General features: G+C 47.1%; 1 protein-coding gene across 10 annotated transcripts in view; it reads right to left on the bottom strand.

Moving 5' to 3' along the window:
* LOC105473816 (TRAF3 interacting protein 1) overlaps window positions 1-24,486 on the bottom strand; it is a 118,323-nt gene that overhangs the window by 58,445 nt on the left and 35,392 nt on the right. For 4 of the 10 annotated variants that reach the window (XM_071073694.1, XM_071073695.1, XM_071073690.1 and 1 more), the window contains 8 exons: window positions 19,546-19,614; window positions 18,958-19,119; window positions 16,128-16,271; window positions 15,615-16,031; window positions 11,419-11,490; window positions 10,299-10,374; window positions 6,989-7,090; window positions 5,320-5,415 (listed from right to left, as the gene is read on the bottom strand). In XM_071073694.1, the coding sequence (XP_070929795.1) occupies window positions 5,320-5,415; window positions 6,989-7,090; window positions 10,299-10,374; window positions 11,419-11,490; window positions 15,615-16,031; window positions 16,128-16,271; window positions 18,958-19,119; window positions 19,546-19,614 (1,138 nt within the window). Of the gene's footprint in view, window positions 1-5,319; window positions 5,416-6,988; window positions 7,091-10,298; window positions 10,375-11,418; window positions 11,491-15,614; window positions 16,032-16,127; window positions 16,272-18,957; window positions 19,120-19,545; window positions 19,615-24,172; window positions 24,437-24,486 lie in introns of those variants that run through there. The other 6 variants (XM_071073697.1, XM_071073698.1, XM_071073691.1 and 3 more) reach the window with 5 other exon arrangements.

Below are 24,486 nucleotides of genomic sequence, written 5' to 3'. Positions count from 1 at the left end.
GCCACTGCTCTCCAGCCTGCGTTTAAGAGTGAGATCCCATCTGGGAAAAAAAAAAAAAAGAAAAAGAAAAAGGGTAGGAGGCCGGTATGGTGGCTCACACCTGTAATCCCAGCACTTTGGGAGGCTGAGGCGGGCGGATCATGAGGTCAAGAGAGCGAAACCATCCTGGCCAACATGGTGAAACCCCATCTCTACTAAAAATACAAAAATTAGCCGGGTGTGGTGGCATGCCCCTGTAGTTCCAGCTACTTGGGAGGCTGAGGCAGGAGAATCTCTTGGACCCGGGAAGCAGGGGTTGCAGTGAGCCGAGATGGCACCACTGCACTCCAGCCCAATGACAGAGCCGGACTCTGTCTCAAAAAAAAAAAAAAAGATAGGGGGCCCAGATGAGGGGCCAGAAGAATAGGTTCTACATTACAGCAGGGCCCAGAGCTGGAAAAGCAGCCCACAGTCAGAGGACCTACCACTCCAAAAAGAAACTGGGAGACAAAAATAAAATTGGAAAAATGTTCCCTTTCCTGAAACCCAATCTAGTAATTCTTAAAACTATTCAAAACAGCTTACATCAGAATCAACCTGACATTAACTACCATATAACTGTTTTATTTATAATGTAATAGAACTACATAAAATAGATGACATATAATTTTGCAAAGACATTTTTATGAATCTGTGAAAATGATGCTGACTTAGTCCGGTTCAAATAGTTATTTATATTTTATACAGGCTAACCAGAGAATAAACATGAAATATTAAGTTCTTAACAAAAAAAAAATCTAAAAATAAACATAAGCTTGGCAGTTGTAGATGATCAACTTCAGAAGAAAACACTCTAATAATTTTAAGTTGTGTACTTGATTTCAAAGTGTCAAATATTTTCCATATTCTACCATACCCACCATCACAATAAGCAAATTATAAATGCATTATCTTCATTCTGTAATTCAGAGACCAATGACACTTTCACAATTTTACCTTTTCAAAGTTCTAGTGGTATTCTTATGTAAGCTTTACTAAACCCCAAGTTCACACCGAGAGAAAGAACATGAAAACAGACCATACGCTCACTAATGATACCACACTGTAGAATCAATTCTTAATCACGGAGAAGAGACTAGCCAATTTGTCAAATAATAGTTTTAAACAAATAAATAATGTACTTATAAAATGAAAATGATGGCCAGGAGCGGTGGCTCACACCTGTAATCCCAGCACTTTGGGAGGCCCAGACAGGTGGATCACCTGAGGTCAGGAGTTCGAGACCAGCCTGGCCAACATGGTGAAATCCCATCTCTACTGAAAACACAAAAATTAGCTGGACCTAGTGGCACACACCTGCAATCCCAGCTACTCAGGAGACTGAGACATGAGAATCCCTTGAACCCGGGAGGCGGAGGTTGCAGTGAGCCAAGATTGCGCCACTGCATTTCAACCTTTCAACAGAGTGAGCCTCCATCTCAAAAAAGAAATAAAATAAAAATGACTATGAATTGGCAAAATAAAAATTTAAAAAAGAGTCACCGCATAAACACAATCTGTTGTCTGGAGCTACCTGGTAACCAATGAATCTTGTAGGTGAGAATGTGAGCCCTGGCTCAAGATGTCCTAGGGTGGAACACTGGCGCTTCCTCTCTCCACGGGCTATGCTTTGGTCAGGTCCCTCAGCCTTCCTGAGTCACAGTTTGCCCCACCTCACGCAGCCATCCTGAGTCAAATGAGATCTTGTGCATAAAGCCAGGAGCACTGTGCCCGGCTGGGAGGGGCCGGTCCCTATCAGTCACTATTAACTGAAACTAAGCAGATATACGGCTCACAAATACAACTGAAGGAGGTCCATCATTCTGCCAGTGTTCTGTGCAAAATTTAGCTACACTAAGTTAAATGTGATCAAACGGTCAGTGTTTAAAAAAAAAAAAAAAAGAAAAAGAATAGAAAAACATTTCTGGGACAATCAGAATATGGCTTGGGTTTTAGGTGCTATTAGGAAGCAATAACTGAGTTCAGGTAGACAATACTTTTCTGGCTATATAGGAAAATGTACTTTTTATAAAGCTGCATGTCGAAGTATGTAGCGATAAAGTGCTAGGATGTTTTTTAACATACTTTGAAACAGTTCATTAAAATATGTAACTAGATGCTGGGTATGGTGGCTTATGCCTGTAATCCCAGCACTTTGGGAGTTTGAGGTGAAAGTGATCCTTTGAGGATCACTTGAGCCCAGGAGTTCAAACCAGCCTAGGCAACAAAGTGAGATGCCCTCTCTACAAAAAAAAAAAAAAAAAAAAATTAGCTTGGCATGGTCACACATGGCTGTAGTCCCAGCCAGTCAAGAGGCTGAGACGGGAGGATCACTTGAGCCCAGGAGTTCAAGACTGCAGTGAGCTATAATCATACCACTGCGGCCGGGCGCGGTGGCTCAAGCCTGTAATCCCAGCACTTTGGGAGGCCGAGACGGGCGGATCACGAGGTCAGGAGATCGAGACCATCCTGGTTAACACGGTGAAACCCCATCTCTACTAAAAAATACAAAAAACTAGCCGGCCGAGTTGGCGGACGCCTGTAGTCCCAGCTACTCGGGAGGCGGAGGCAGGAGAATGGCGTAAACCCGGGAGGCGGAGCTTGCAGTGAGCTGAGATCCGGCCACTGCACTCCAGCCTGGGTGACAGCGCGAGACTCCGTCTCAAAAAAAAAAAAAAAAAAAAAAAAAAAAAAAAAAAAAAAATCATACCACTGCACTCCAGGCTGAGTGACAGAGCAAAGCCCTGTCTCAAAAATACACATAAGAAGCCAGGTATGGTGGCACACACCTGTAGTCCCAGCTACTCAGGAGGCTGAAGCAGAAGAATCACTTGAACTTGGGAAATGGAGCTTGCAGTGAGCTGAGATCACGCCACTGTACCCCAGCCTGGGCAACAGAGTGAGACTCTGTCCCTAAAAAATATATATATATACACACACATGCATAACTGTACACTAAGCAAAATGGCAAAAATGTTAGAACTAGTGAATCTGGGTGAAAGGTATATGGGCATTAGTTGTACTATTCTTTCTACTTTTCCATATTTTTCACAATAAAAACAGACAAGTAAGCAAAAATGAAATGAGGGAAACTAAGCAAAATAAAGACATGGCTTAATGTTCCAGAAAAACTTGGAACCGTCACACAATTGTAAAGTGAACAAAGCATGCCTTACAGCTTGCCTAACGACTGGAGTACAGGAAGAAATTTGTTCATGTTTTGAAAAAGAAATGGATAAATTCCTTGTTGAACTCTTTAATCCACCCAAAAAACCAAAATAACAATAAAACACACAAATTATCTGATGATGACCCAGGCTACGGGCACAGGGCTCACAAGGGCCGGGTCAGTCAGTGCAGCAAAGGCCAGCTTTGACAACATGAACTTTTCCTTGAAACACTAAGAAGGAAAGGTAGTGTGAGGACCGGCTTGTTAATCAGACCCAATGGCAGTGCACCAGGGTTCACCTCCAATGAAGAAATTAAGGAACTGTAACAACTGCCAACAAACTCTGAATTCCAAATGTTAAACCATGGCCAGTGCAAGATAACACCTGCAACTGTGAGGACAGAGACCCCCAGGCCCCTGTTGTGGCAGGACCCCAGGGGAGCAGGGCAAGGGTCGGGGGAGGAGAAAGAGGAGGGAGCGGGAGTCTCTCCAGAGCCCAGGCTCTGCTCCTGGCCGCTGTTCCCAATCCCCTGCACCACCACCCACCCCCACACCACCACCCCAGGACAGCGGGAGACTCTGCTCCCCAGCAGGTGGCATCAGGTTCCATCCCAATCTCTGCAAAAAGCTCAACCCAGAAATCACGTTTGCAGTTTGTGCTTCTTACTGCCTAGGCTTGTGTTATCTTCACACTTGTCGATATTACCTATAAAGTCGTCACTACCTGTCTGGAGAATGCTTTCAATTTGTTCTAAATTCATTGCCCGTCTCAGGATGAGCGCTGTCTCGCCCTGATTCGGGGCTGGCAGTTCAGCTGAGGTGATCCGTGATAAAGCGGGTTAGACCGTGGCATGCCTGGGACGAGCCACCACTTTATGCACACCTCATTCACCTTCAAGGCAGGTATCTTTATGCCCATTTATGACAAGGAAACTGTGGCTCAGAGAACCCACTCATGTGGCTGGCTCAAGGCCATGAGGTGGGTAAGCAGGAGGTGGGGAGTCGCCCCTGTGGTCTCAGAGATGGGGTCCTAGCTAGCCGAGTGGGGGCTACCAGGAGTCCACCCCTCAGCCTTTTGCCACTGCCTGCTGACCTCTCCTGCAGTGCAGGATTGCAGTGTGCCTGGGTGTTTCCCCACAGACTCCTAGGGATAAGGAAAGCTGCCACAAAAAGGAAACATACATCACAAAGATGTGGCTGAACGGTAACATGCATGCCCGCGTGGCAGGGGCTCTCTTCAGTGGAAACACCCTGCTCCAGCTCGGTCACCATTTACTCCACCATCCCATGCTACTGAAGACCCAGGCAACTCCCATATAGTCACCCCACTTGGAATAAAATAACCACAGGTCATCTTTCACACTGCAGCTGTACCAAGCACGCCCACTCCTGGAAACGCCAGCTCGGAGGGGAACGCACACGGAGAAAGAAGGATGTGCTCATCGGTATTCCAGCTACACTTCAGAATTTGTAAAAGTCAGACAGATATAAGGCAAGTTCGGCCAGCAAAAATTTCCTCTTCCCCTAAAGTCTAATTTTACACTATTTTTTCCTAAAGTGCCACTGGAGAATTCTAATATTTCTGAAGAATTCCGTCTGAAGTCACAGATGACGGTAATTACTGATACTGAACCAAGGACCATCCCCTCTGAGGCAGCAGGGTGAGGGCTGGGCACGCCCATCACACGCTGGTCTGAATGTGATTGGCTGTGACAGGCCAGCTTCCCAATGTGCCTAACAAGCACTTTAAACACCTCTACTACCAGCATTTTCTGAGTAGAATAAAGCAGAGCAGCATGAAGACATAAAAACCGTTTCTCTGTGTCATCACCCACACCACTGTGAGATCCCAACAGCAAGATTAAGAAAGCATTTTGAATGAAGTGTAAAAATAATCTATGTATAGAAAGCCATATAATTAACTTAAAGCTGAGTTAATAAAGTTATCATATAACTTAGCATATTAAAGCAAATAAAACCTCAAGTTATGTCCAATCTTCAGTATATCAGAAAAAGTCTCATGAACATGAAAGTAGTTAGAATAATTTTTTAACAATGTGTAACTACATTGAGATAAAACCATTCACAATAAAGTGATGAGGAATTTAAACTAAAGAATATATTTTTCTTACCTATTTCTGAAGTTGTCGTTTCCTGATTTGGCTCATTATTTATTCCAGACACTACGGAGTCTAAAATTTTAGCTGAAATATTATCCTCCTTCCTTCCTGACATAAAATAGTTAGCAACAGATTAAAATATTATAAAAGAGTTTGTGTTTGATTGTTTTAGTTGGGATTTATAAGGGTTACACCAAGGTCACCAGCAAACTGTCAACTAAATGGTCAATTCTCAGCCTCCACATGACTCCCCTCATTAGAGCTTGACAAGAAACCCCCTCTCCTTCCCTAACACTTTCTTCCTCTCCAAGTTTTCCTCCAACTTGTTGGCCTTCTGTTTCCTTTGCAAGGATGATCCTCCCTCCTCCTCCTCCTCCTCTTCCTGCTCCTCGTCCTCCTCCTCCTCCTCCTCCTCTTCCTCCTCCTCTTCCTGCTCCTCGTCCTCCTCCTCCTCCTCCTCCTCTTCTGACCTGGGGGACCACAGCAGGCTCCAGAGCTCACCACGCCCTTTCCTACCTACACACACCCCTGGACCCATTACTGCACAAAGGTGCATGTCTGTAAACACCACTTGTATGCTAGAACTCTCCATTTTTTGTTTTTCCCTTCAGTTTCTCCAGCTCTCTCCTGATCTCCAAGTCAATACATCCAGCTGTCTACTAGATGTTTCTACTTGGTTGGTCCACAGCCATCTCAAATTTGTTGTCCAACACAGAATTCCTAACACTGCCACCCATTCCACCAACCAGCGTCTCCCAGAACCTTCCATGTCAATAAAGGCCAGGCCACCCCCTAGGAGCCCAGACCCCCCCAGAATGAATCTCATCTTTGATTCCTTTCCATTGAAACAAGTGGCGCCCCACCCATCAGCACAGTAAACCCAACCCGCTCTCAGCGCTGGCACTCTGGTCCCAACCCTCACCTCCTCTCATCCAGATGCCACGGACCCTCCTCACTGCTCTGCAGCCTTTACTCCTGCCATGCCACAGTTTTAAAAGAAGGAGTTCTAAAACCTAAGTCAAATCTTGCCTCTGTGCTGCTTAAAACTCTTCAAGAACTTCTGTGTGCACTCACTGTAAACCACACAGCTGCTATGGACCAGGACCAGCAGCTCTGGGACCGGCAGCTCCGGGCCCTGCTTCCTGGCCCAGTCCTTTACCCTATCGCTGTTCCTCTCTCCACCCGCCTCACCACTCACACACCTGCATGTCCTCCTTCACCCAAGTCAGCTCTCTGTCCAGATGTCCTCCCTCGGAGAGGCCTTCCCTGCTCCCGCCCCTCATCCCTGCTCCTCTTGGCTTCATTTTCCTTGAAGATTCATCACAAACTAACATGCACATATGTACCCCTGTGTTCTCTTTATTATCATAAATGTCTGCAGAATCATTGAAAGAAAACTCAAATGGACAATTGAAGCCTGTGATTGACTCAGGGTAGGAAATCCTCACCTGGCCAGGGGCAGCGCTGCATGGGGCCAACATGTCCCTCTGCCCCCTCTCCACTCCGGCCAGAAGGCAGTGTTCTAGAGCTCAGGCCCCAGGTCAAGGAGGGCCACACCTATGCCAACCACCCCCGCAGACTTCCACATGTTCAATGACCAAGTAGAAGCAAAGGACCAGGCAGTAAAGGTTTCAACTGTCATCATTCACTCACAGCCTCCACTGTGGTTCACTGAGCTTACCGAGCTGTTTCATGCTATGTTCCTTCTTAGCTTTACAGTAGGAAGAGTTATGTTCTTTTTCAGGGGAAAGACTATTTTCACTGGTTTTAGGGTCCCTTCTTCCTGACATAAAATAGCACAATGAAAATATATATTAAACTTAATCTGTAATGTAATGTAAAACAGTTCACAAACAAATGAAATTAAAATGTACTCATTAAGGCAAAGTGATCAGCTCTGTATGCACTACTTAGAAATAAGCAAAAATTATAATATTCTTGGGCAGAATGCTTTCTGGATTCTGCAGGGATTCCAGAATGACTTTAAGAGTCTAAGTATGTTTACCAATGTGATACCCTCACACCCTGGAGTAAAGGCTCATTCATCCCCTTGAGCAGAACACAGGGCTCCAGTGTCTCCCACACCTCTGGGTACTCCAGGGTCTCCCACACCTCTGGGTACTCCAGGGTCTCCCACACCTCTGGGTACTCCAGGGTCTCCCACACCTCTGGGTACTCCAGGGTCTCCCACACCTCTGGGTACTCCAGGGTCTCCCACACCTCTGGGTACACCAGTGTCTCCCACACCTCTGGGTACTCCAGTGTCTCCCACACCTCTGGGTACTCCAGTGTCTCACACACCTCTGGGTACTCCAGTGTCTCACACACCTCTGGGTACTCCAGTGTCTCACACACCTCTGGGTACTCCAGTGTCTCCCACACCTCTGGGTACTCCAGTGTCTCCCACACCTCTGGGTACTCCAGTGTCTCCCACACCTCTGGGTACTCCAGTGTCTCACACACCTCTGGGTACACCAGTGTCTCACACACCTCTGGGTACTCCAGTGTCTCACACACCTCTGGGTACACCAGTGTCTCACACACCTCTGGGTACTCCAGTGTCTCACACACCTCTGGGTACTGGGCGTTTGCCCAAACGTGAACCTACTTAAGCAAGGCAGAATGTTCAGGCAGAGTGCCAGCTTTGCTGGGGGACCCACAGGGAAGTCAGTGCCCAGCTAGCAGGAGAGGAAGACAAGAGTCCACTGAGCTGTTGACAGCTCAGGGAATCTCAGTGTCAAAAAGCCCATAAATGTCTGGGAATAAAATCTCTTAAGATCATACAAAAGACCCCTAGAGCACAAGCTTACCTGTAAACACAGATGCACATATCGCAAGCGATTAGAAAAGAAGGGCAGATGATACAACTGTCTGCTTAGGAAGGCCAAAAGAATCAACAAAAGAACTACTGGATTAAGAGGCAACAACAGGCCAGGCACGGTGTGGCTTAGGGCTGTAATCCCAGCACTTTGGGAGGCTGAGGTGGGTGGATCACTTCAGGTCAGGAGTTCAAGACCAGCCTGGCCAACATGGTGAAACCCTGTCTCTATGAAAAATACAAAAAATTAGCTGGGCGTGGTGGCATACACCTGTAATCCCAGCTACTCGGGAGGCTGAGGCAGGAGAATCGATTGAACCCGGGAGGCAGAGGCTGCAGTGAGCCAAGATTATGCCATTGCACTCCAGCCTGGTGACAGAGTGAGACTCCGTCTCAAAATAAATAAATAAAATAAAATAAATAAAATATAATAAACCAGTGAGCAACCACTGTGACCAACAGACATATCCAAGCACATGCAACGTGTTCTCGGAAGAGGGGAACACCTTCATGAAGCTGAAGTTAGAGGTGTCTAATCTTCCTAAACTAATGAACGCATATATTTAACACAAATCCAATTAAATTCTGAGACGTTTGTTTATTTCGCAAGAGTGGAATTCTTGAGTCATGAAGTGCTTTTAAAATTCATCCGGAAGAATAAGCAAATAAGATGGCTTAAAACTTTTCTGAAAAGAACACTGATAGGAAACTAATAGTAAAAATAAAACAGTGGAAGTAAAAAACACCACACAGAAAAAAGCCCATAACCCAGACTACAAAAGGCATCACAGAGCACGAGAGAAGCGTTCAATTAAGAAGTGATCCTGGAATTACTGACGAATTATTCTGACAAAATAGATTCAGAGCCTCACCTTATACCATGAAGTAAAGTAAGACAGAACATAAGAAATTAAGTAAAAAAAAGTATGATAAAACACAAATCTTCACCTCTCAAATCTCTGGACAGATTACCAAAAAAAAAGATTAGAGGCCTCAAGCACATAACAATTTAACACCCAGGCAAATCAGAAACCAAACCAAATGTAATTAGTAGAAACAAACTGAAAAAGAAACACTTATGCAAAAATTGGCAAACTGGCAGATGTCCTTAACATACAGTATGCGCATGCAAATCAGTAAGAACGCAGACTTCAGAAGTAAGAAGAACCCAGGGAAACCAAAGAACAGGCAGGTCAGAGAAGCCCAAAACATTCACACACGACAACAATTACCATTTCATTAATAATCAACTTTTTTGTTTTTCGTTCATCAAAATCAGCATGCCTTTACGACACTGGAGAAGGTGTGGGGTGAAGGGCTATTAAGGGCGCGCAGTAGCCATAATGCCATACCCTTTGTGCCAGCCACTGCGCTTCTGAAAACCCACCCCACAGCGTTCAACCAAAAGACAACAAAGGCTTCTAGCACAAAGCTGGTCACAAACGCATTACTAATTAGTGTGCACAAGTGGAACCTACCATTTAAGCCTCCTTTCTAAGGGAAAAATTCCCACTACTACATCTTGCCACCCTTCTTTAACTTATACAATTTAGGAAAAGGATGATTTTTCAGAAACAAGCACTGCTCATTCAAAGTAACTTCATACTTCAATGAAAAATAAGCCTCCAACGCCAGTGGCCTCCAACAGGGCTTCCCTGCATTTGCCTGACACTCTTGTGTTAGACAGGATTGTGAGGTACTATCCTTCAGCAAACCGTAGGCCAGGCCTGCATGTTCGACTTTCAGCATGACTTCCAATCATAATTTCTGTGGTTTTTAAACACATAAACATTATCTGCCTACATGCTCTACGTCCAACCTGCACAAGGATTAAATGTAGGCTGCCAACGCAAAGGACACAACTACTGAAATGAAGATGGCTAAGTATTTCTGGAAAATGAAAATTTGATCACAACTTTTACATTTCAACACAGATCTCCAGCAAAGAGGGGCTACTCTGCCCTGATGTCATCAGCTCACACACTTGTGCACACAGGCATGTGTATGTAACAGCCACAAATCTTCGTTATTTCCACACGCTATTCATTTCCAGATACAGCAAGTCTGTTTTCCAGCCACAGGAGTTCTTTCCTACTAGACACTGGGATTAAGACAAAAAAAAAACAAAAACTAATATCCATATTTTCAGCTACATATATAAGTTTTGCAGTACCTTCCACTGAATTTTTGGATCGCCGTTTTGATGTTTTTGTTGTCAATGACTTGGATGCTCTAGTGGAAATCTCAGTCTTAAAGAAAAAAGAATGAAAAGAAATTAATTGATGCATTACACAGCAATATCATAAGCAGGTTTACTTTTCAAGCTCTGCTTGAGGAAGAACAAGTATGAAATCCAGCAATAGTGCCCATATGCTTTAAAAACTCAGTATCACTAAGGACTTAAGACCTGAGAGTGCGAATTACACGTAGGCCAAAAGCCTTTTCACACTATATTTAGAATTCCATCATTTTGTGCAGCCCTAAAAAGGTCAACAATCTGCTCACCACACTTTGAGAAGCACCGTCTTATCAGTTGTGCTTATGAGGACTCCACTTCTGTTGCTATATACTTAATTACTTAAATGCACTTGTAAGCAACTCTGAAGGTAAAAATTTATATGTATTTAAACAGAACACTAACCAAAGGAAACAGCACATCCTATTCCTCCCTCCACTGGCACAGTTCCAGTCTTACCACCTCTCTCCTCTAACTAGCCCCCCAGCCTCTACTCATGCCTAACCCAGCTCCCCTGCAGCCTCATGAATACTTCCTGAAATGTGAATTGACTACAAAAGTTGGCTTCAACCTCTCAGTGGCCCCTGCTGCTTGGGATGAGTGTAACCTCCACAAGATGGCCCATGTGGAGACCGTGGCGAGCCCCAGGAAACGCATCGTGGAGTCCTGAACAGGCCAACCAGAGGCTGGAGGGGTCTCTCCCACTGGCCCCATCTGCCTGGTGACTTATGCCTCTTCCAGACTCATCCTGAGTGCCACCTCCCCCTTCTCCCCAAAATGACAACCCTATCACACCACACATCACACTAGTCATATAAAGGCATAAGTAAACCAGGAGTGCCCCACAGAAAATCAGAGAATACATACCCCCATCTATTTTACCAGGAGGTAAAGCATTTAACTCATTACTTTTACAACGAAATAAAATGGACCTATTACAGATAGGCCATGACCATGTGCTCCTTCCATGCCTCAGTGGACCAGGGGAGCACACAGCATTTACTGTTTCAACACAGCTACAAGTTGACATCTCTTAAAGTTATTTTTTAAAGTTTACCTCTGTTTCAGCCTTGGAGTCTTTAAAAGTTCCATCTGACAACTTTTTAGACATCTCCCCTGAGCTTGCTGACTATTAAAAAAAAAAAAAAAGTTCAAACTTTAGAATTATTCCAATCCATAATATCTAAAAATATGCCAAGATATTTTCTATAACACTGACCAACAGTGAAATCATTCTTCCCACGAGAACACCACATCGCCAATCCAGCTCTGATTGCCACGATTGTTACTGCTGCCTGCATTCCCCAAGAGTCTTCCAAGCCAATGGCAGGGAGATCTCTTCCCATAAGGGCAAAGTAGGTGGGCAAGGACTTCAAATATTCCTGCCTCTCAGGAAGCTATACGAACACGAATCCCTGTGCCACACCGAATTTCCTGGAAACATATTGCAGGGAAACCTAGGGATCTGGAAGCGGGGGAGGGAATGAACAATATAAACCTCCAACACCCACAGAGAAACTGCTCCTAGCCACCTCTGCTGATCACAGGCTAACTTCATTAACAGAATGGGGCAATTCTTTTTAAGCAAAGGCTTCAGACTGTAAGTGAGGAAAGCACTCTCATAACATAAACTACATGAAAACCGTAAACACCATCTCATCTCATGCCTTAAATCACTTCTCTAGAAGACATATCTCAGAGTAGAAGGAGTAGAACACATTATCTTCATTGAGATTTTCCTCCAGGAAGACTGAAAAGCAAAGAAAGCCTGTTCAATATTTCAACAATTCAATGTCCTCATAAGTTAATTATGAAGGTATCAAATTTTATCAGCAGTAACTACCCATGACTGTAGGTTGGGCACTGCGCACGTGCTACCCATAAAGGAGGCAGTTAAGAGAGGGGCCTGGGACCCCTACGTGGCCAGTCTAACCTAGCACCTCTCCTCTCCACTGCACTCTTAATTTTCCGAGTGTTTTCATATCTACTATTTCACTTCTTCTTCGCAAAAGCTCATGAGGTAGCCTAGGATCTCGTCAGCCTCTCAACTAGACAGAAATAAAATGGGGAAGAGGATAAAGAATGGCTGCGGCAGAACCGGGGTTAGAACTTGAGTCTCCTGCCTCCCCAGCATAGATGTGACTAAGGTCCCTGGGAACTGGGGTTCCTTGGGAGGCGCCTCACAGCAGCTCACACCTGCCTGGCGCTTTTTACCGGAGGAAAGGACGCAGCTGCCTCCCAGACCCATGCGGCTCAATGAAGCCCCCAGATTGTCCACAGAAGAGCCTGGCAAACAAAACCACCACGTGAGATCCACGCAAATCTCACGGCAACCAAGTAAGCACCAGCTTTGCAGGAAAAAATCACTTCGCCACGGTCTCAGACGCTTTTAAACAAAACCATCATTACACTTGGCTCTGATATGTTCCCAAATATCAGCCTCTAAGAATTTATTTTTGTTGTTGTTGTTGTTTGAGACAGAGTCTCGCTCTGTCACCCAGGCTGGAGTGCAGTGGCGTGATGTCGGCTCACTGCAACCTCCGCCTCCTGAGTTCAAACAATTCTCCTGCCTCAGCCTCCTGAGTAGCTGGGACTACAGGCGCACACCACTACACCCAGCTAATTGTTGTAATTTTTTTTTTTTTTAGTAGAGACAGGATTTCATCACCATGTTTGCCAGGAAGGTCTCGATCTCTTAACCTCGTGATCCACCCGCCTCGGCCTCCCAAAGTGCTGGGATTACAGGCGTGAGTTATCATGCCCGGCTGAGCCTCTAAGAATTTCTTTTTTTTTTTTTTTTTTTTTTTTTGAGACGGAGTCTTGCTCTGTCGCCCAGGCTGGAGTGCAGTGGCCGGATCTCAGCTCACTGCAAGCTCCGCCTCCCGGGTTCGGGCCATTCTCCTGTCTCAGCCTCCTGAGTAGCTGGGACTACAGGCGCCCGCCACCTCGCCCGGCTAGTTTTTTGTATTTTTTAGTAGAGATGGGGTTTCACCGTGTTAGCCAGAATGGTCTTGATCTCCTGACCTAGTGATCCGCCCGTCTCGGCCTCCCAAAGTGCTGGGATTACAGGCTTGAGCCACCGCGCCCGGCCAGCCACCGCGCCCGGCCTAAGAATTTCTTTGGAATGGTTTCTCTCTACTTAAAAAGCCAGTCATCTCATTAGCAGTTTTAGGGAACATAACGTGGGGACCCCCAATCCGAAGGCCTTGAGAGCTGAGGAAGGTTGGCCTCTTCCTAGGCTGCCTCATGCACAGCAAAATACACCAGAATATACCGGTGCCTCAGAACAATCAGGTTCATGAAAAATACTTTTTCTTACACCTCTAAAAAGGAGCAAAAGATGGGGAATGTCTCTGTAATTTCTTTTTTTTTTTTTTTTTTTTTGAGACGGAGTCTCGCACTGTCACCCAGGCTGGAGTGCAGTGGCCAGATCTCAGCTCACTGCAAGCTCCGCCTCCCGGGTTCACGCCATTCTCCTGCCTCCGCCTCCCGAGTAGCTGGGACTACAGGCGTCCGCCACCTCGGCCGGCTAGTTTTTTGTATTTTTTAGTAGAGACGGGGTTTCACCGTGTTAACCAGGATGGTCTCGATCTCCTGACCTCGTGATCCGCCCGTCTCGGCCTCCCAAAGTGCTGGGATTACAGGCTTGAGCCACCGCGCCCGGCCTGTCTCTGTAATTTCTAAGACTCATAAGGAAAGCCAGGTTATGACACATATCATACAGTACATTACTCCAGGATGTGCAGTGGAGGGGGAATGAGTGACATTTTAAATAGTAAAACTCCAAAATGCCCCGTAGAACACTACGTTCAATTACGAACAAAACCACAATCTTGCCCGATAGGCACCCCCTATCCCATTGTGACCCACAGATCTCAAAACGGGCTTGTACTGACCCCCACAGGAAAGCCTGCTTTACAGGATTCCCCTCAGGGTCAGTCCTGTGGCACCCACCCCCCTCCCCTGGGCAGGCACACCCTGAGACGCAGTGCCACAAGACAAGATGGCTGTCCCAGGAGGAAGAGGCCATGGCACCAACTCAGGCCCTGCCCCTCACTGCCCGGCCAGATCAACTGGGCAGATCTGATCCCTTCCCGACCTCAGTGTCCTCCTTCCTAGCAGCTGGAGACCAGATGATTTCCAACATCTTCGCAGGATGCTTTACAATTTTACATTCCCCAAAGAATGGGTGTCTGGGAAAACATCCCCAACACATATGGTGGGTCCAGAAGGAATTCACACATTTAGAAAACAGTTTGAAACCAATAGGATTTTCTAGCAAACCCTAAATTTACCTGAAAATTTAATTAAACAAGAATTACAGTAAACTCCGGTCTTATTGTGCTTATCTGCTAATGCCTAAAAGCCCCTGAAAGCAGCCCTAATCTTTAATAACTGAGCAATGTCCATGCTCCTAAAGATATCACATGCACAACTCAGACTGCACATAAACACTGCTTGCAGTGCTAAGGTGGAGGCTGCTCCAAAGCCTTCAGAGCAATACTGAGAGTGACACAAACGACACAAATGACACGCACGGGAGAAGCCACACATCTTAAAACACCTGCAAGACAAGGACAAGAGCAACGTGGCAAATCAGCTCAAACTCTGAAAAACGTTGATTTCTCTACAGGCCTGGTGGGGAATCATTAAACTCTAAAAAGAGCAAGCATTTAATAATATTTTCCTGACTTCCCCCTTCAAATTATCTTCTACCACTCCCAGATCAAAATTCCATAAAGGGAGACCTCAGAAACCACTATCAATTGATCGATTTCATCCAATGTTTCCTGATCTGAAAAGCCCATCACCCCTTGCCTGGATGCTCAATCCATTCCACCACCAGGTATTTACTGCAAAGCTGCTGTGTGTCAGACACTCTACCAGACTGGGTATCCAACAGTGAACATGAGTGAAATCTCTGGCTTATGCTCTTAGGGAGCTTATAATCCAGCAGACGTCTCCCTAGACATGAAGTAGGAAATGGTTAAAAACTCACTGAATAATGCCTTAATAAATGATTGCCTGAACAATAAACTTCTATTAAGGGATGAACCAAAAAAACCCAAAACACAACTGACAAGAAATAAGTATCTCTTTGGGTTTCTATTGAGAATCCAAGATTGTCGTAATTTTAAATAGGCATAAAAGAAAACCAGTTTCCTAGTCACATTGTAAGAAAGATAAAAATCATGTTTGAGACCACCACAAACTCTTGCTAAGCAAAAGGCGAGGTTTTCAGGAAGACTTTACCTTTTTCTCGGGTTTGTCATGCTCTCTGTTCTTCTCCCTGTCCAGGTCCCGGGAGTGCTCCCCGTTTTTCACTCTCCGTCTGTCCCTGTCTTTCCCTTTGTCTCGGTCGCGCTCTCGGTCCCTGTCTCTCAGTCTCTCCTTCTCTTTTCCCCCCTCACTCTTTCTGTCTGTCTCCTTCTCACGCTCGGAGTCTCTGTCCCGCTCCCTGTTGCCTCTGTCTTTCTGTCGCTCGCTGTCTGGCCTGGCCCGGGCTTTGGGTCTCTCTCTCTCCCCTTCTCTGTGTCTGTTTCCGCCATTCTCCTTGGCCTTCCCCTTGTCCTTGTCCTTTTCTCTTGGCTTGCTGTCTTCTTTCAATTCTTCTTTCTGTTTTCGATCTCTGCTTGTACTTGTCTCTTTTATTTCAGAGTCTCCTCTATCCTACGAAATAAAAATAAAATCATTTATGAACGTTTTTACCTAAACTACAAAAAGACTCACTATTTCATTTTCAAAGATGTGCGACTTGCAATTCACCTCTGTATTTTTGTGAACTCTGGACTCCTCTTCTCGCACATTCTTATTATCCAATTCCTGAGATCTTGAGGTCAGTGAGGCCCGGCCTTTCACTTCTCCCTTCTCTCCAGCTAAAACCCTCCGTACCGCATCGTCACTGGAGAGCTTGTCATCCAAATGGAAGGAAATGAGGTGTTAGGTGAAATGAGATCCGCACACGTAACAAATAGAACATCGCCATTGAAAGATAGCTCATGAGACAGATTCTCTGTCTACAATGAAATTCAAAGGATAAAATATTTTTTGAACATGTTATTATCACATACAAAGCACAGCATATCTTGATAACTATTACTTTCAGCACTTTGGTCATTAACAGTAGCATCCACCCAAGCTAAATGAATCCTGGTTCAAGTCTACCCAAGCTGTCAAATGTGAATGTGTGTGTTCAAGGTCAATAAAGCTGACCCATGCCTTAAACTTCTAATGGGATCGTAAAATCCCAGCCATAAGTGCGTTAAGATTTTATCTAACCACCTCACACCCATTAGGATGCTGCTCCTAAAAAAAGCACAAAACAACAAGCATTGGCAAGGATAAGGAGAAATTAAAACTCTCATGCACTGTTGATGGAAATGTAAAATGATACAGCCATTATGGAAAACAGTATAACAGTTCCTCAAAAAATTAAGCACAGATTTACCATATGACCCAATAATTCCCCTTCTGGGTATTTATCCAAAAAAATGGAAAACAGGGTCTTGAAGAGATATTTGTATATCCATGTTCATAGCAGCATTATTCATAATAGCTAAAACGTGGGAGCAAACTGTACCATTGACAGTTGAGTGGATAAACAAAATATGGTATATCCATCACAATGGAATATTATTCAGCCCTAAAAAGGGATGAAATTCTGATACATGCCACAACATGGATAAATCTTGAGAATGTTATATTAAGTGAAATAAGCCAGTCAAAAAAAGGACACTCTATGACTCCACTTATCCGAGGTCCCTAGAGTAGTCAGATTCATAGAGACAGAAAGTACAATGAAGGATGCCAGGGGCGGGGGACAGGAGAAGAGGAAGTTAGTGTTTCATGGGGACAGAGTCTGTTTTGCAAGAAGAGTCCTGGAGATGGAAGGTGGTGATGGCTGCACATGACTGAATTTACCAGCACTGAAGTGTACACTTCAACATGGTTAAGATGACAAATTTTATGTTATAGGGATTTTAACACAATAATAAAATTATGGGGGGAAAAACTGATCTAATTCAAGCCCGGTCAAATGCAAAAATTCCTTCTCCAGCATCCCTGACAGCCACCCAGAGTGTAGGACACCTCCAGTCAGGAGTCCCACTCACTCAACGCACTCATTCCACAAGCACACGCTGAGTGACTGCCACATGCCAGGCTCCATTTAGGCCGAAGACACACCATGTACTGGGGACACAGACAAACACAACAATTAAACAACAGGCTATAGGAAGCCTACAGGGGCACCTAAGTCGGCCTGGGAGGGAGGAGAGGCCCAGGCTCAAGGAAGCGCTCACAGACACCACATTGCTGCTGGGTGAGGCTGGAGGCGGAAGGCAGCTCAGGCACCAAGAAGCCAACAGGCACCAGGGCAAGAGGCTGACGGGAGACAGCGGGCCAGGGCTGAATGCAAGGGTGCATGGTGACTGGAGTGGAGGGCTCAGGTGTGGGAAATGAGAGAAGGATCTGAAGGGAAAGAAGTAGCAGCAGGTCTCTAGGGGGCTCACAAGCTATGCCATGGAGCTGGCTCGGCCCCAAGGCTACTGGAAGCCGGAGAAGATTCAGCAGAGGAGATAGGAGCCAGATGTGCTTTTTAAAAAGACGAGCAACATAAAGGACCCGGGAAGGGGAGCTGGGGAGTCTAGGCACAGAGGCCAGTGTACTGGCAAAATCTGCTTCCAAGTCTCTAAGTTTGTATGCTGGACCTGCACCGGGGGGGCCTCCTAGGAGTCAGTCTGACACCACTGTGCACCTCCACGACCCACTGCTGTTGAGGGGGCTGAAACCTACCTGTTCCCATTTGGGTCACATTTAAGGTTAGCCCCCAGCCAGCCACCCACTAGGTATGTGAAAAACTGTATTAATCATACTCTCAATACAAGTCCAACCTGCTCCTCCATGGGGGACCACTCGGCCTTCAAAAGAAGGAAGACCCTGGGGAAAGACCTTCTCCAACGTTTGGGCAAACATGGCCCAGGCTGGACCTAACCAGAGAAGCCTGAGGCCTGACACCCAAGTTTCTAGCCCACAGTGAAAAGCTCAGGAAGAAAAAAATCTACTCCCTGTACAACTGAAACAGCAACCGAGAGAGAGAGAAAGGGTTGAAGAGAGAGAGAGGAAGGGCAACAGACAAGCAGATATCAGAGGCTGGAGATGCAGGAAGAGAACAGAGACTCCCGTAAGACCCAGGGAAGAAGAAAAGTGCTCCTACAGCCACTGCAGCCCCGGCTGGAAGCAGCCACCTGTCCTCAAAGGAGCCCCAGAAAGGAGAAAGCCAGAGGGCATGGAAGCCTGGGCCTCCAGCCTCCAGCCACCAGCCGGGCACAGAGTACCTGCGGGGTTCCCGATTTTATATTGAAAGCTTGCAGAACTTGCGTATAAGATACCCTTATTTGTCTCATCATTCAGTTTTAAATTACTCCTCCTGTATCTCTGGGGCTCCAGAAGGGGTGGGATCAGATTCAAAGCACAGTGTTTGACAGACGCCACTGAAACGCCTTCCCTAAACCGCCAGCACATGTGAGTCCCTCACCCCCGACTACCTTTTACTCAAGTACTAAGTAAGTTCAAAATGCCAGGACAGCAGTAGTACCTTGTTGAGACAGCATTTTCCAATTATCTGGAGCAGCTCATTTGTTCTTTCAGGCTCATGCCCGGCCACGATTCGGGCTGGTTTGGCTGACAGTGGCTCTCCCGACACCATTACAACCACGTCTATGGCCTTTTGTAGGAAGCTAATTTTTGCATCTTTATCCTGAAACATTTCCATTGAAAATATAAATATTACAATACTTTGAAGAGTATGCATTATCTTCAGTATGTTCTACAGGCATAGGATAGTTTCTGTTTACATACGAAGCTATTTTTAGATCTATAACAAATCTAGAAATACTGACCTTTTACTGACAAAACAAAAACATTAAAGCCTTTAATTTAGTTGATAGGCTAGCATTAATCTTTGAAATACTAATCCCATTTTTCAGTGAATAAAACGAGCATGAGATCTAGTTCCACAATGAGAAAATGAAATGAGGAAGGGTATATAACAATTCATGAATTCACTGACCTTGTATTCCAACCACATGCAGCACAGAAATGACACACGCCACATGACCCAGCCTACAAAAAATCCCATCCGTTAAGGCGAGGGGTCAACAGGAGAAGCCCGACTCAAACCCACCTTCACATTATCAGACTTCATCTCGGCGTCTGTGTAGAGGCCCTTCATGAAACCAGTCATTCTAATCACCTTCAAGAGAGAAAGAAAGGCCACCACATCACTGCACAGACAGCCACCTCATCAGCCTCATCCACTCAACTCCACACTTGGGAGATGTCAGAATTGACTAGCAGCCCAGACTTGAATCATCCACTTACTCAAGAAATATTTGATGTCTACTACACGTGTTGTGCAGGGCAGAAGCCAGCCAGATCCTCTCAGACCTTAGTCTGGCTGTGTGGACAGATGGGTGAAGATGACACCATGCAGGTACTAAGGAAGCACTCAGGCTTGGTACCTAATCCACAATCTGGGAGGGGCAAGGGTGGCAGGGAACCCTTCCTGGAGGAATCATACCTAGATGGGGACCAGGCTTACAGAAGAGTTGGGCAAGGGGGCATTTCAGATGCACATGCCAGACATAAGGAAGTCCACACACTGGGCGTGGTGGCTCATGCCTGTAATCCCAGCACTTTGGGAGGCCGAGGTGGACAGATTACTAGGTCAGGATATTGAGACCATCCTGGCCAACATGGTGAAACATCGTCTCCACTAAAAATACAAAAATTAGTTGGGTATGGTGGCACATGCCTATAGTCCCAACTACATGGGAGGCTGAGGCAGGAGAATCACTTGAAGCCGGCAAGCGGAGATTGCATTGAGCCACTGCACTCCAGCCTGGCAACAGAGCCAGACTCTGTCTCAAAAAAAAAGAAGAAAAAAAAAGAAAGAAAGTCCACACAAGGTCCAGGACCCACAGAGTTCTGTGCAAGGGAAATGTACGACGGCAGGAGCCTGAAGCCAGAGAGACACTCGGGGCCTGGTACAGAGGCCCTGTGAAGCCACTCAGGGACGTGAACTGAGCCGAAGGACCATGAGAAGGACATGGAACAGCCTTTTACAAGAGTCCTTCAGGTGCAATGGAGGGAACAGATTCCAAAAAGAAAAGGAACTTTGGTTGGGCACAGTGGCTTATACCTGTAATCCCAGCACTTTGGAAGGCCGAGGCGGGCGGATCACTTGAGGTCAGGAGTTCGAGACCAGCCTGGCCAACATGGTGAAACCCCCGTCTCTACTAAAAATACAAAAATTAGGCAGACATGGTGGTGGATGCCTGTAATCCCAGCTACTCAGAAGACTGAGGCAACAGAATTGCTTGAACCCGGGAGGCGGAGGTTGGAGTAAGCCGGAATCGCGCCACAGGACTCCAGCCTGGGCGACAGAGTGAGACTCTTTCTCAAAAAAAAAAAAAAAAAGAAAAGGAATTTCTCAGCCTAGTTTTCTAAGACTAGAAGTTCTGCAAGGATCTTTCTCCTCACCACGTGTCACTACTCACTTCTTAGGATGGTGGCAGGCTCCACACCCCATAGCTTTAGTTCTCTCCCCAGTCACCCCTTCCCTCAGGTAACCTGTACCTCTTAATTAGCCCTAAAACCAGCTTTTAGGACAATGATTTTTTCTGTTCCTCTCAACCCCCACACCCAGCCAGGGTCCTGGGTTCTCTCAAACTGAAATTTTTTGAAATGTAGTAGGTTACTGTAAAATCAGTAAAATTTGTAGCAACAAGCATTTTGAACAGCCAGGACCCTTACCAGCAGGCTGCATGGTATGTGGTAACGACAGGTATGCCCACAGCCGTGTGTCCTAGGTCAGCTAATAAAGCATATTTATTACGGGGAGTTGTGTTTTACAAACAAGACAGTCCTATCCTAACGTCAGCCTCCTCTGGATTCAAGCCACAAATCCTTAATTTGCATCAAGTTAGGTATTAATCAATGTAAGAGTTTTCATTCCACACCACGCTATGTAAGAGCTGTACTACTATTTTTCTTGAGATGACAGGTAGAATATTAAGAGTATCCTGCATTTAACATTCCTGGAACATTTTCATTTTGTCCCTGTTGAGGTTTTCCCAGGATGCTGGCAGTTAAAATTGTGAGCAATAGGCTGGGTGTGGTAGCTCATACCTGTAATCCCAGCACTTTGGGAGGCTGAGACAGGCAGATCACCTGAGGTCAGGAGTTCGAGATCAGCCTGGCCAACGTGGCGAAACCCCATCTCTACTAAAAATATAAAAATTAACTGGGCACGGTGGCATGTGCCTGTAGTCCCATCTACTCAGGAGGCTGAAACAAGAGAATTGCTTGAACCCGGGAGGCGTAAGTTGCAGTGAGTGGAGATTGTGCCACTGCACTCCAGTCTGGGTGACAGAGCAAGACTCCCTCTAAAACAACAACAAAAAAATTGTGAGCAATAACTGTAAGTGACAAGAGACATTAACGTCACAGGATCCACACTTAGCTTAATGAAACAGGGTGTTAGTTTAGCTATAGCTAAAATACTAATATAGTAATTTGTGTATAATATTCAGGACAGCAAGGCATTTTCATGAGAGGCTCCCCATCTATTATCTGAAAATCCTTTCCAATGTGTCAGTCATTCTAACATCTTTATCAAGTAGGTGACAATTTATTTATCTTTACACAGGGAGAGAAATCAACTTTGGCATTAGATGAGGAAGTCTATGGGAGAAGAGCAGACTAGTCGTTCCTAACTGGGAACACGCAGCTCGTTCCAAGCACCCTATCTACCTGGCCAGGAAAGCAATCCCTTTTTTTTTTTTTTTTTTTTTGAGACAGGGTCTTACTCTGTCACCCAGGCTGGAGTGCAGTGGTACAATCACGGCTCACTGCAGCCTCAACCTTCCAGGCTCAAGCAATCTTCCCTACTCAGCCTCCTGAGTAGCTGGGATTACAGGTGCACCACCACATTCAGCTAATTTTTGTATTCTCAGTAGAGATGGAGTTTTGCCATGTTGGCCAGGCTGGTCTTGAACACCTGGGCTCAAGTGATCGGCCCGCCTTGGCCTCCCAGAGTGCTGGGATTACAGGCATGAGCCACAGCACCCAGCTCATATTCTTCCTCCTCTCCCATTAGGATGCCTCTGACCAACCATGTGGTAGTGACTGGACAGCCACCGTGAGCTGAGCGCCACCACTGCCCCACAAGGATAAGGCACACTCCCTGCGCCTCCCTCTGCATTTCAGTGGGGCAGACAGGGCTGGGAGAATAAAGGTTTTGGCAGCCACAGCTATAGCTGGCTGGGCTCACATTGGCTCTTGTTCCCTCTCGGTCAGAGGACAGGTACCTGCCTATTTCATGGGACGGTGGTGACGCGGCACACTGTCCCGCTCCCACCAGGCCATCCACACAGCAGGTCCCCTCCCCACACACTGTCCAGGACAGGCTGTAAGTGCTGCACCAGCTGGGAGGACGTGACCAGGGCTGGCAGTGCCTTGGGATGTGGGTGGATTCGAGAGCATTTTTAGGCACTGTTTTAACACAGAGGCACACGCTCCAGCCCACAAGTTATAAGCTAAGGTAGGAGGGCAGACCCAGTAAAGCAAAGTCTGTGCAAGAATAAGGCACCCAATCTGTTGAAAAGAGTGAGAAACAGAGCTTGAGGACCATCACCAGGTGAGGTCATGAGGCCCTGGAAGTCTGCAAGTCCAACCTGAATCCTAAATCCCAAAACACACCTCTGAGTTCCCACGTGCCCTTGGGTCCACCATGGAAATGGGTGCTGCAACCCCCGCAGTGACACTCCTAAGAGTTACCAGGGAGTTACCACAAGCCTTGACAGGTCCCACTCAACAGGGGATGTTTGTTGTGCAATTTCTATGTACCTTACCCACTGCAGATCACCAGAGCCATACTAATAAGCAAGCCAGGGTCTCCCTCACTGAGGAGCACACCATCTGCAAATGGGGAAAAGCTACAGAGACCACCAATCTCAATTTAGGGCAGGGTGTGCCGCTCTGTTAGTTTTTCCTGCCAAGTCTCCCTACCACCACCTCCACTAAATTCACCCACAGGCATTTATTAAGCACCCAAAATGTGGTATGGAGGGAAACTTCGGGGCAGAAGGCTGTATAAAAAATATTATTTCCATTCTCCCAGGATTTAGCCTTTCACGTGCCAAATGCTTCAGGGCAAGTGAGAAGGGTTCTGCAGGGTTAGATGAGGTGGGAGTCACAGAAGCAGCTCTGCCAGGCAGAATGGAAGATGCACTAAGGAGACACACGGTAGGCAGGGAAGAAGTAATGGTCCCCGAGGGCCCGGAGCCTCCCTGTAAGCGGCGGCCCGGAGCCGGGGGAGGGGCAGGACCTCCGCGCGGAGGGCGCCGCGGAATTGGGCCTACAGGCCGGGCTCCCGCGCAGGGGCCGCACAGAGCTCTCGCCCCGACCCCGGAACTCACCCCGGTCCCCGACCCGCACCCTGCGCCCGGCCCACACCCGGCCCTGAACCAGTCCCCGACCTGCACCCCGAGCCCGGCCCACACCCGGTCCACACTCGGCCCTAGCCCGGCCCACACTCGGTGCTGACCGGGTCCCCGACCTGCACCTCGAGCTCGGCCCACACCCGGTTCACACCCGGCCCGGGCCCCGACTCTGGCCCAGCCCCGGCCCCCGACCCGCACCTGAGCCCGAGCCCGGCTCGCACCCGGCGCCACCCGGCCCGGGCCCTGACCTCGGCGCCCACTGGAACCCCGACCCGCACCTGGCCGGGCCCGGAACCCGGCGCCCACCTCCGTGATGATGTCGTGCAGGTAGCGGAACGGGGGCTTGCTCAGCAGCTTCTCTGTCAGCGGCGGCCTCCGTATCACCTTCCCCAGCGCCTCCTGCGTCCGCCTCACCACCGCCGCGTTCATGACGGCACCCGCCGCCCGCTGGCCGCCTGCGTCCTCAGCCGGCCCGGCCGAGCCTAAGCCCGGGTCCCTGGCCGCCGCCGGCCCCGCCGCCGCCGCCCGGTCCCGCCAGGACGCGCCGCTCCGGTTTCCATCCCACAGTGCACCGGAGCCCACCACAGCGCCTGCGCGGCCGCCGCAGGGCGTTCGGTCGC

Source organism: Macaca nemestrina, chromosome 11, assembly GCF_043159975.1.
Source record: "Macaca nemestrina isolate mMacNem1 chromosome 11, mMacNem.hap1, whole genome shotgun sequence".
NCBI lineage: Eukaryota > Metazoa > Chordata > Mammalia > Primates > Cercopithecidae > Macaca > Macaca nemestrina.
The sequence above is the reverse complement of the archived record's forward strand: the minus strand, read 5'-3'. Positions and strand labels throughout refer to the sequence as shown.